At 40.2% G+C, this 12,186-nt stretch overlaps 1 protein-coding gene across 3 annotated transcripts in view; it reads left to right on the top strand.

Moving 5' to 3' along the window:
* The window catches only part of LOC116313913 (GDNF family receptor alpha-2-like), a 70,576-nt gene that overhangs the window by 23,680 nt on the left and 34,710 nt on the right, over positions 1-12,186 (top strand). For 2 of the 3 annotated variants that reach the window (XM_031731754.2, XM_031731755.2), the window contains exon 4: positions 10,023-10,401. In XM_031731754.2, the coding sequence (XP_031587614.1) occupies positions 10,023-10,401 (379 nt within the window). The remainder of the gene's footprint in view (positions 1-10,022; positions 10,402-12,186) is intronic. The other variant, XM_039621274.1, reaches the window with a different exon arrangement.

The following is a 12,186-nucleotide window of genomic DNA, read 5'->3' as shown; positions in this document are numbered from 1 at the left end:
TTCCTCGTCCAGCTGATACAAACATGCTCCCTGTCACATCCATCAACTTCAGTGTCAGATAGATTTTGCCACATTTTGGCGCAGAGACCAGGTCTGGCTCCTGCAGTCTGGTTTCTGTCACAAGGTATGATACCTCCCCCCTGCACACCTGTCCACATTAAGCTTAAGCAGTCAGGTTATTGGCAGATATTTTTCACTCCCATGACTAATGACACAGGCAATGCTGTCAGTTCGTGGCAGAGGTTATGGTTATCTCATGACGGAGATGATATATTGAAAGGGAGCCAGGTTTGTATAGGGGAGCAGTGGAAGTGTTCCTTTGTGGAGCAGGAAAGCTATGGAAAGTATTTTCCTTTGGGAGTGCTTTTGACAGCTTCAATGAATGCAGTATGGCCAGCATTCAAGTCTGGTGATGCTAAACTTGTATTCTTAACCTGCTTAGTTAGTAGAAACTCACAGTTGTGAAAATGTATGAAAATTTGCAAAAATAAAATAATGATCTGAGCAAAATACTTTAAAGAGAAGTTAAAGAAGGAATATAAGTCCCCTACAGACATGCACTCTTCTGATGATTAATTTTCTATTAATCATCAAAAATTTTCTACTTGATGTGGATGAATGTGCTTTTCTGGAAAAGGTTACACCACCTTAGCAACCCAGTATCATGGGAAACTATGTAATAGACACGCTGGTCTACCGGGTCAATTTCACGCTTTGCATCTCCAAAACGTGAAACAGATACGCTTGCAGAAGTTGCATTACTGCATGCCAAATTTGCATTACCAGCAGGGGGAGATAATATATTTAAAGCCGCAAAGTCGGTAGTGAGCAAAACTCGTATTAAGTACAATCCAGGGTCCTTAATCGTCAAAATCGATTAAGGTAGGTGAGCTAATATGTATATACATGTAAATGTGTTAATAATGTCCGTTTAAACACTTTCCCGTGATTATTTTCATGCTGCCTTGAAATAAAATATCTCCCTCTGCAGATTACTGTAATTTACTGCAATTTTTGCATGCGTGTACATTTCTGAGGAAGCTAAGGAATCTTGTCCCAGTCATGTCTGATATAGGATTTAAGCTCTGGGTTGTTCTTTATTGATGTTTTCAATTCATGGTGCTCCAAATGTTTTCAGCTGGTCAAAGGTGTGGACTGCAGACACGCAGGTTTAGTACCCAGACCCTTTTGCTATGAAACCATGCTACTGCAATAGACACAGTACGTGGTTTAGCATGTTGCTCTACTTACCTTCGTACAAATCTCTACGTAACTTTCAGCACTCGTGGTGTCCTTCCAAATGTGCCAGTAACATAGACACAGATCAGAGATGCAGGCCTTTGAACTGAAAGCTGATAACAACCTGGATCCTTTTACTTTGTAGTCTGGAGGACACAGTGTCCATGTTTTCCAAAAAAGAATTTCACATTTGGTTTTGTCTGGCCACCAAACCGTTTTACACATTTCCCCAGTTCATTTTAAATGAGCTTTGGCCAAAAGAAGACAGCAGTGTTTCTGGATCATGTTCACATGTGGCCTCTTCTTTGCATGAAAGAGCTTTAACCTGCCTTTGTGGATGGCACAGTGAACTGTGTTCACAGACAGTGATTTCTGGAAGTGTTAAAGAGCCCAGGAAGTGATTTCCATGACAAAATATACGTGTTTTTAATCCAGTGCTGTCCGAGGGCCTGAAGATCATGGACATCTAGTACTGATATTTGGCCTTCTCGTAGTGGAGATGTGTCTCCAGATTCTCTGAATCATTTGATGCTATTATGTACTGTTAATGGTGAGATATTCAAAGTCCAGCTCAGTGAACATTGGCTGATCTTTACTTCTGAGAAACTTTGCCTGTCTCAAACTCAATCATGCTACTGACCTGTTTCCAATTAACCTAATTGGCTGAAAAATCTTGCTTCAGCTGTTTCATTTTTGTACAACTTACTTTTACAAGCCTTTTGTTCTGCCCTTCTCAACTTTTTTGAAATGTGTCGCTATTATCAAATTTAAAATGGCCAAGATTTTTCTTGAAATACAAACATTTCTGAGTTTAAACATTTGATATATTTTCTATGTTATATTGTGATTAAAAATATGTGTTTATGAGCTTTGTAATTCATTGCATTCTGTTTTTCTTTACATTTTACAGTGACCTTGTGCACAGTGACCCTGTATTAAGGTTGTGTTTAGATTTATGTGTCACCTTTAGTATACCAGAAGGATGACTGCATGATGAATGCATTAACAGCTAACTGGGCATGTCTCTCCTGCACCTTAAGGTCCTCAGTGCCATTGTTTTTTGAAAATTCCCCCAAACCTAAGTTTCTCAGATTACAGCCCACAGTGGCCCTTTTTATTCACGTTATAACAATAAGAGAATTCACTTTCATGCATCCACAGTTCATGTCAAACTGTGACAGTTCAAAGAAACTAATCAAGCATTTGTATTAAATTTCATCTCTTTTGTCATTTGACATGTAACACTGAAAAATATGGCTGCTTTTAAGAAATGTTAACAGCCCCATCAATAAAGGTTAAACAGTTCTTTTTTAATTATACTGCTGATAAAAGCTATCAATTCCTCTGAAAAGACACATTTTCTAATTGAAAATCAAAATCTAACTTAAAGTTAGTTGTGCATTTTTACTTCATAAACTGGCACACCTTGCCCTAAATACTAATCACGCGAGAAGAAAACATTTGCTATTAGACACCCAAAATTGCTTCTGTGAGATAGAGACTGAAAAAACCCACAAGTATTGATATTTTTGTTAACAGGAGCTGCAGTTAGTTTTTAGCTTCCAGCTGTTTCCAGAAGTCTTTTTCGAGAGTGAGACAGCTGGGTGCATTCACACATTGTGGCACAAGAGCTGTAACACCATTAATTACTTCGTTAGTAATAATAAGAAATTTTCTCAGAAACTGCATGGATTGGGATTTAAAAGTAACTGACAATGTGAACATCACTTCAGGCAGGTGAGCTGGCATGCAAACTTCTAGTTTATAAGCTACAGTTTCATAATTATCGTCTGATCTGTCAGTACGTGGCACACGATTCAGTGTCAGATTTTACGCATTGCGCAGAATATGATGCAAGTGTTGTAGCTCGTTCCTTTACTGTGGTCGATGTGTCTGAATTAAGCTGTGAAGGACATTGAAGTAAGCATGAACCTCTGAATGACAGAATGTCCTCACTTTCCCAGCAATGATAGGGCTCTGAAAAGCCCTTTTGAGAGCCCTATCATTGTACCATAAGTTATGCAACAAAATATATATTTCAGCTAATATATAGAGTGGCTGAACAAGTCATTAGGCATGAGAGAAAGTGATTAATCAGTTGCAGCTCCGTTTTCTATGGCAGCATCTGAGCTGAAAACAATTTCCGTGACAGAAAAAAAAGCTTGTGCTAGAAAAAATTAAAGGACGTATGGAGGATGCACTTCACAGATGCTATCAGGTCAACAACAACAAAAAGACTGAGTAAATATGCAAGATGTGTAATAACAATATTGTTTAATAAGCGCAATCATCAGCATAATAAACTAGTCATTATTCATCTTACACCTGCTCTGATTTTTTTGTTCATCTGCTCTAAATCTGACTCGAGACAGATTTAGTTTAGCACATCATGAGCAAATCAGTCAATGCTTTGCACTTTTCAAACTTTTAATTTGAAATCGTAAACATATTAACCGCATGATCTTCAGTAGAAAGCTTGGACACAAGGGTACATGCACATAAACAGCAGTATGTGCATGTAGTTTTTTTTGTCCCTAGAAGGATCTTCATCATCAAATGATAGGGGAAGCTAAGTGAGTCTTACCCAGAGGAAATCTGTTGATAATCAGTTTTCTATCCAAATCCAATCCTCTTTAGGTCTCTAAGAGTTGAGTCCTAAGTAATAAGAAATGCATACTTTCCCTGTTCTAATCAAATTCTGCTGAGCACCACGGGGAATCTAGCAAATCAAAGAAAGAGGGGGGCAACAGGAAGACACTTTTTTATTTGTTTATCAACCCACACTTACCAGTAACAGACAAACCAGTGCTCCAGCAAGTTCTGCTAGTTCAGAGAGGGAATCTGCTTCTGCCGATATAATTGTTTTAAGGACACGTACTGTACCTTTCAACCTGCTGATCACTATGCTGATTAAAGCTGCAACAGATACCGTTATCTTTTCTATACCAATACCGGCTGTGTACAGTTGTGATCCATAACCTCTGTTTTCTCAGTTACAACTCCAAAGACCTGTCCTCAGATCAATAAGACACCAGGTGCGAAGGTGGGAGAGAGAATCCCCTCTCCAAAGCCCAGATGAATGGCGTATCACACACAGGATGCAAAGATATCATTGACCGTAACTGTTAATATGCTCCTTGTGAAATATATTCTGCTCTCAGTGACTCGGTGGTGAGTTAATTAACTTATTAGGAACAGAGGGTAGCAGCGAATCCTGCATTGAGAGGTCCCTGCAGGAATTAAGTTTAACATCCCTTAGTTAGACCTTGTAACTCTCTGCACTAAGCCTCTCACCTCTCGGCTCTGTGGGCCTACCATCCAATTAAATCCAGAAAGCTGTTTCTACAGCTGAGGAAAAAGGAACAGGGCAACAGTCCTGCTCAGTATGCTGTTGAAATGTTTGACATTTTCACATTGTCCTCATACACCCCATAACAATTACTATTAGTTACACAAACACTAAGTAATGGCGGGTGAGAATGTATCTTTGCATGTGTTTGTTAGTGAAAGATTCGTTTTGTGCACGCTTGCTGTTGTGCCTCCGCGCATATATATTACTTTGTTTATATGCTTCATTATTCTGTGTGGATTTTCTAATCAGTTCACCCCCAGTCCAGCCAGAGCTTGTCTCTCTCTGGGTCAGTAATGAGAGTTGTTCCAGGCGCACTTATCAGATGCCCTTTTTAATAGTCAGCGTTTTATTAACAAGTCAGAAATAAATAACAGTAAACAGAACAATCTTTCAGTTTGTTAGTAAGTTTTGTTATTGCCTCCTTGTGTGCTGGTAATGACGAGACAAGAAGATTCTTGATACAATATTGGCCAGGCTGACCTAAATACACGTTTTGTTAGACTTGAACAAATTCTGCATCGGTGCCAGTGAAGACTAAAGGAGGTAGACTCAAGGGTCACTTTTCACACTAGGAAACGTCACTAGGAGGCAACAGAAACATCTCAAGTATTTAGAAGTGTGTTTGCCATGATTTAGAAATCCTTTGGATATCACTTTCCCACCTCCACTCACACACATTTATTCTCACATAAAGGTAGTTAGTGCTGCTTCTATGTGATTATACAAGATCTCCTCTTTTTAGCAATTTCTCCATGATACCAGGTGAAATTCAGCTGATCCGTAAGAATAGAAGACTTTTTCCTCTGATGACATCTACACGTTTAACTTGACTAAAAGGGCTTAGGGAGATGATGTTGTAGATTGGGTGCACCCTCTTCCTCCATATAGAAAACCCCACTGCGACATGGAGAATAGAACTAATGACTGATGAGCCCTTTGACACAGAAATGCTTGACATGCTCCTCGGGGTCCAGACTAAAGACTTCCCTAACAAGCTCTCACGCGCTCACCCAGGGCTGTATTAAATCCAAACTTTGGCACCTTTCCTAATTACTGAGAACATACCCAGAGCCAAGAGCTTCTTGCTAACCTGGGCTGAACTTCCTTCTGCAGCGTAGTGTCCCTTGAGTATAGGATGATATATGAAATGCAGAATTCAAATTAGGCTGACGGAGAGCAATTACTGGGAAAAGAAGATCGCTTCCTCTTTGGGGAAGAAGTATCAAAATCGTGATACTGATTACACGAATGTTTTATCCACTTCCTTGCATTTATACAAGCTCAGTCCACTCCTTGTTCTCTCTCTCTCTTTTTATTATGCCCCTTTTTTCTTTATTTCTCACTGGACCAAAGGTCTTAAGTAATTTTGTTTCTCTCCATCTGTCTTCCCGTAGATGTCTCCTATCGCACATTTTATCCCCCTGCATCCTTCTCTTTAGTCTTTTCCTTATCTTTCCTTCTTTGCCCGCGTGTGCTATACGTGCTGAAAGAATGGATGGCTGTTTCCACCACATTGCCATCAGTGGAGCCTTGTTTATGATGCCCACAGTGTAGAGATCCTTATTAAAAGCCCATTAACAGTCAAACAGCAAGATCGCCAAGTGACGACAGCGCTTTCAGAGTTTTTGACAGCAAACCGGAGCACGATGTCTGAGGCACACGTTGTTTACGACACAAAACAGTCATTTAAAGACGATTTCAAACGTTTCCATCCCTCAGTTCAATTTAATACATGGCATTTGTCCTGCACATGTGCACTTAAAACATCCCCACAGACACGATCGTGCAGCCAGAAGGCAGCACAATATTTACGACTTGTTTTGTCCTTAATGACACTGATTGCATTTCTAGTATCTACAATAATAATCAGCCAGTGCAACCCATCCACTTGTCTGTCATTCAGTCGGCGTCCTCGCTCACTCATTAATGTATGGTACGACAACTAACAAGGTAAGTTAATAGATAGGTGTTGATTATTGTGACGGTGAGAGCTGTTGATTGCACTGCTGATGGGCTGGGTTAATTATTCTGAGCAAATGTCGCGCATCTCTGCTGAATTAGGGTGACTTAATTGAAAGCTCTCCAGCCTGTCTCTGTAAGTGGCTGTCCAATCTGTTATTCTCTGTCCTCCCATTTCATCTTTCTATCTGTCATGATCAGCTCCTGTAATCAACTGCTCAAGCCTTCTCTTCCCTCTTAAAGCTTTTTCCATTTTTGTACGTCTCGTATCATTAGCTTATCAACATCTTTCGCCTCACATTATAGCAGAATGTGTTTGCTGAAAACTTTCATTGTAATGCACTTGGAAAATCAATTATGACTCTGTAGAACAATACCGAAACATTTCCCCTCCCATCTTCAACTCGATGCTTCCTTCCTCTTCTCCTCCCGCTCTTGCTATCATCCTGTTTGTGTGTAAGCACGTCAGAGCCATCAAGTGGGCTTCGTATCTTATGTTCGCCCCAGGACATCTTTTTGGGTTGTGCACTAAATTCAATCTCAGTTCCCCAATCAAAGGTACTAAAAAAAAACAGCAACAAAAAAAAAAACCTTCCATCGCTACAGCCTCCAAAGCGGCTTCGGCCCTGCTTGGTCAGATAAATCTTAGTAGCTCATCCTTCTCCTATTTTCTTTTCATTCTGGACCCCCTCAGTGGCCTACATTAAAGCCTGTAGATGGCCAGGAGAGATTTAGGAGTTGTAAACTCCCAGTGTAATGTAGCCTGAACCACTAGAAAGCCACCCCGCTAACCTCTCCCCCACCCCCGCCCCTCAGGCCCTCTTCAGCCAAGCTTGGCTCAGCTCTTGTTTCATGTCTCAGTATATTCACAGATCAACTAAGTCACATAAGTAAACGATCTGAGCGCAATTCCGTCTGCCTTTCAGTCACTTAGACTAACAAATAGTGAGGGTGCTATGCTGTCTGACATCTGCTGAGGAGTGTTTATCCTCTCCCCTTTAGAGAGTGCAAAGATAAATAAGATGATTCAAGTATATTTTAATATCGGTTTGTCGGGTTAATGCTTTCAATATTTGAACAGAGAAGAAAAGGTTTCCCCCCGGTCTGTGACAAATACTGGAAAAGACAGCACTGCTCTGAACACCTACATCTCTTGAACTCAGGACATTTCTCTTAACACCCGGGCCGTTTATCAGAGCGCCTGCTACATTAACCTTGATTCATCTAAATGAAAGCCCTGGTTAGCTGAAAGCTAGATTAAGCGTGCTTTCTTCTTTCTGTGATGAACCCCTGATATTCTACTTCTGTTATTCTTCAGTGGCTGTGAGTTTTGGTTTATCTGATGTGATCTGAAACGACAAAATCATTAATTTGGTGGGCCTGCTTATTTTTCCCCTGTGTCGCGATGTGATTCTATGTATCCCCATTTCTAGGATTGATAATGTGCGATGCACCACTTGGAAACAACACAAGTTCTGTAGCACACACCTCTAAAATAAATGGTCTTCTTTCTGCTCCGGGCTGTCTGATAGACACAGAGTGAGATTGGTTCTGCTGAATAAGAGATGAATCTCTCTGAGTGTCACCAAGCCGCCACGACCTCTGAAATATCATTATCTACAGGGTAGGCAGGTTAACTTCTCTAATATACCCTGAATACAAGAGAGGGGTGCCACAAGTGAACACGAACCTGCTTTATTACTGTTATATCTCAGAAAAGCATTTTTTTTTTTACTGCAACTGTGGTATATCTGAGGACATCCTCCTAACATAACTAATGATGTAATCTTTCTTCCACGTGTGTGGTGACCAGTGATTGCACTGTCTTAGTTTGCGATGACACTAGAAATAAATGAGGGGACTCGATCTAAGATTAGTGGATTAAGCGTGAAGGGTTTACAGCAGTCATTTCAAGTGCTTGAGCTTACCATGTCTTGAGCAGATGCTACAGTATTTACTGCTATTTCCCACTTGCCAGCATTCACATAAATAAAAGCTCTTGTCAATATTTTCCCAGGGACGCCAGCTTGCTTTACATTTCTCCATTAAACTAATGAGTATGATAGAAGAGTCCTCGTTTGCTACATTTGTTAAATAACTTAAAATTGTGACTATTATTAGTATTAAATTGAGGTAAATATTGTGATGTACTAATATGATGATAATCGTGCCATGCTGTTATCTAGAAACAGATAATTTATCCATCCATTTGGAATCATATATTAATTTATTCATATTTCACTCAAGGTCTGAAACAGACTAAATCAATAATTCAGTTAGAGTGAATGGGGCTGGCTGCTAGTATCCCTCTGGTGGCTTACTGTTGGTAGGAGAAACAGAGGAACATAGTCAGAGATTCAAGGATTATTGTTTTGTTTGTTCATGGTACTTTGCAGCCAAGCCAAATCTAAACGATATCAGATTAATGATGTTGAGTCAGAGGCTCAGTGGAAAGATTTTCCTTCTCAGTTCTCGCACAGAAGCTTGGTCAAGACAGGTAGCATACTGGGTAATGCTTTACGGCAACTGTGTCAGAGTACAAGTAAAATCTGAAAATGGGGACGTTTAATAAAGCATTTCTTTAAAACACAAAGATGATGGGAAGCCCGAGAAGCCTCGAGAAAAATAAGTACATCATCACCAGTGGGTTTCAACTTTTCCACATCCAGTCACTCTGCTGTTGTGCTGTTATTATAACGAAATGCTACGGCCATAAAGCAGAGAAACACGTCAGCGTGGCTCCTTGGCTTAATCATCCTCAGTGTGTGGTGTTACGGACAATCGGTAATGTCTTTGTCAGTAAAAGAGCAGTAAAACTGATGATGATTCAGGCTCCGAAGAAATTAACAGTCACACTCACAATGGGATCCGTTCTTGAAGACTTCCAGCTCAAACCTTTTTTGACCCTATTACAGTGGAAACTCCAACAATTATGCCCCTCCCACCCTTCAGAAATTTTAACAAATCCCATTGGATACAAAGCCGTCCAGTGGGATTGGACGCTTTGGCAGCCCAGTTATGCTTGACACCCTCACTTAAGATCAGTTTTTCAGCTGACACGGTTGAAATCTCTCAATTCTCCACTGCTGTCCTTACTGTTTGCCATTTAACATGTCAGTGTGAGAGAGTGTGCGTTTACTTAAATATTACAATCTAAAGATAAGATGTATGTTTTTTGTTCATTTAGTTTGTAATGCATTTCACAAATACATTTTTATTGCCTTTGTGTAAATGTGGAGCTATAAAAAGGTGACGATTCTATCAGTAAAATCATGTTTTACTAATAAAAATATTTTTTATAAGTTTGCAGTGACATGACGTGAAGGCTTTTACTCCCATTTAATTGAAATGTTTTCTATCCAAAGACAGGACATGTGACACTTAACATCTTTTAACCATTGAAGTGTAAACGTTTTTTCTCTTTGGGCTTAATAAACTGACAGAGTTCTCTTTCTTGTATTTTTATGAACAGCAGCCGTCACAGTGACCCAGAAAGGTTTCCACTGTCCTGATACAGAGAGGGACTGCAACCCCTGCCTTGATGCAGCCAAAGCATGCAACTTAAATGGGAGCTGCAAGAGGCAACGTGCTTCTTACATCAACATATGCAGCAAAGCAGACTTCAAACCCGGAGAAACTTGCAGCAGGAAGCGCTGCCATAAGGCCCTGAAGGCTTTCATAGACCGAGTGCCCAGTGAGTTCACCCACCGGCTGCTCTTCTGCCCCTGCCAGACTACAGGCTGCGCTGAGCGACGCAGGCAAACAATTGTGCCCGACTGCTCCTATAAAGATAAGGAGAAACCCAACTGTCTGGAGCTACGGAAGGTCTGTCACCAGGACCCTCTGTGCAGGTGATGGAAACAGACAGGGTTGGGGTGGCGGGTTTGGGTATATATAATGGCCAGAAGAAGATTTTTCTGTGCAATATGTGGCTAGTGTTAGAAGTGCTGTGAAAAAGTATTTGCCCCCTTCCTGATTTTTTTTTTCTTTTGTCACACTTCAGATGTTTCAGATTATTAAACAAATTTTAATATTAGTCAAAGATAACCAAAGGAAATACAAAATTTTGTTTTTAAATAATGATTTTATTCATTAAAAAAAGCTATCCAATCCTTCTGATTCCTGTTTAAACAAGTAATTACCTCTCTGAATCAAGAAATCATTTAAATAGAGTCTGTCTGACAAAGTGAAGCAGGCTAAAAGATCTCATAAAGGAACACATCATGCCACGTTCTAAAGAAAGTGAGTCATTGACATCTATCAGTCTTGAAAGGGTTACAAAGTAATTTCTAAGCCTTTGGGACTGCAGTGAACCACAGTGAGAGTCATTATTCACAAATGGAGAAAACGGTGAAGCTTCCCAGCAGTGGACGGCCTTCCAAAATTACTCCAAGACGATGATCGAAGATCAGTGACTCATCCAGGGAGTCACAAAAGGACCCAGACCAACATGTAAAGAACTGCAGGCCTAACTTGCCTCAGTTAAGGTCAGAGTTCATGATTCAAAAATAAGAAAGAGACTGGGCAAAAATTGCATCCACGGGAGAGTTTAAGGAGAAAACCACAGTTGACCAAAAACAACATAAAGGTCTCGTCTCACATATGCCAAAAAAACATTCTGATGGAAATATTCGGTGGACTGATGACACAAAAGATGAAGGTTTTTGGAAGGTCTGTGTGACATTCATAACAAATCATCAGGATCATCATAGTCAAACATGTTGATGGTAGTGTGATGGTCTGAGGCTGCTTTGCTGCTCCAGCACCAGGAACACTGCAATTGCTGCAGTTGAAGGAACCATGAACTCTTCTCTCTACCAGACAATCCAGGATGTCTGGCCATCATGTTGTGCACAGCAAAGATACAAAACACACTGGCATGTCCACCTCTGAATGGCATGGTTTTGGAGTGGCCTAGTCGACTGAGATTCTTTGGCATGAACTTAAACACATCGTTCATGCTTGAAAACCCTTCGGTGTGGCTGAAAACAATGTTGCCAAGAAGAGAGCCAGTTATCGCAAATGCTTGATTGTAGTTCTTGGTACCAAGGGTGACACAAATAGTTATATGATTTATGGGACAAATAGTTTGTCACACAGGCCCAAGTAGGATTGGATAGCTTCTTTCCTTTAAAAAATTACATCATCATCATCATCATTTGAAAACAGCATTTTGTATTTACTCAGTTTATCAAATATTAAGATTTGTTTAATGATCTAAAACAATAAGAAATCGTGTAGCTCTGTATATGGATGAGGATACATGTATATGTGTTAGCAAACTGGCTTTGGTTATTTGACTGAAAGATCTGGCACATCTGGTTCATAATAATCGTAAATGCATGGACAAGTAAAAATGAAGCGCTGAATTAGTGCGTTGTTTTTGACAGCTTCTTCTGTCTTCCAATGCCATATCTCAAAGTTTTGTTTTTCCTTCTGCCCTACTTTCATCCAGTAACACAATTAGACTTTAAGGGGAAGCTGTGGCTATTAGATGCAGGATGAAGATGTGAGGCAAAGTTGCAGGAACAGTGCTCAATTAAGCTGAACAAAACATTAGTGGATCACTCTGGCTGCATGGGGCATCTATTGGATTCAGAGGCCAGATTCAATTCACTTCCACCCAGCCGTGGCAT

The sequence above is a fragment of the Oreochromis aureus genome, linkage group 12 (genome assembly GCF_013358895.1).
Source record: "Oreochromis aureus strain Israel breed Guangdong linkage group 12, ZZ_aureus, whole genome shotgun sequence".
Classification (NCBI taxonomy): Eukaryota; Metazoa; Chordata; class Actinopteri; order Cichliformes; family Cichlidae; genus Oreochromis; species Oreochromis aureus.
The sequence above is the reverse complement of the archived record's forward strand: the minus strand, read 5'-3'. Positions and strand labels throughout refer to the sequence as shown.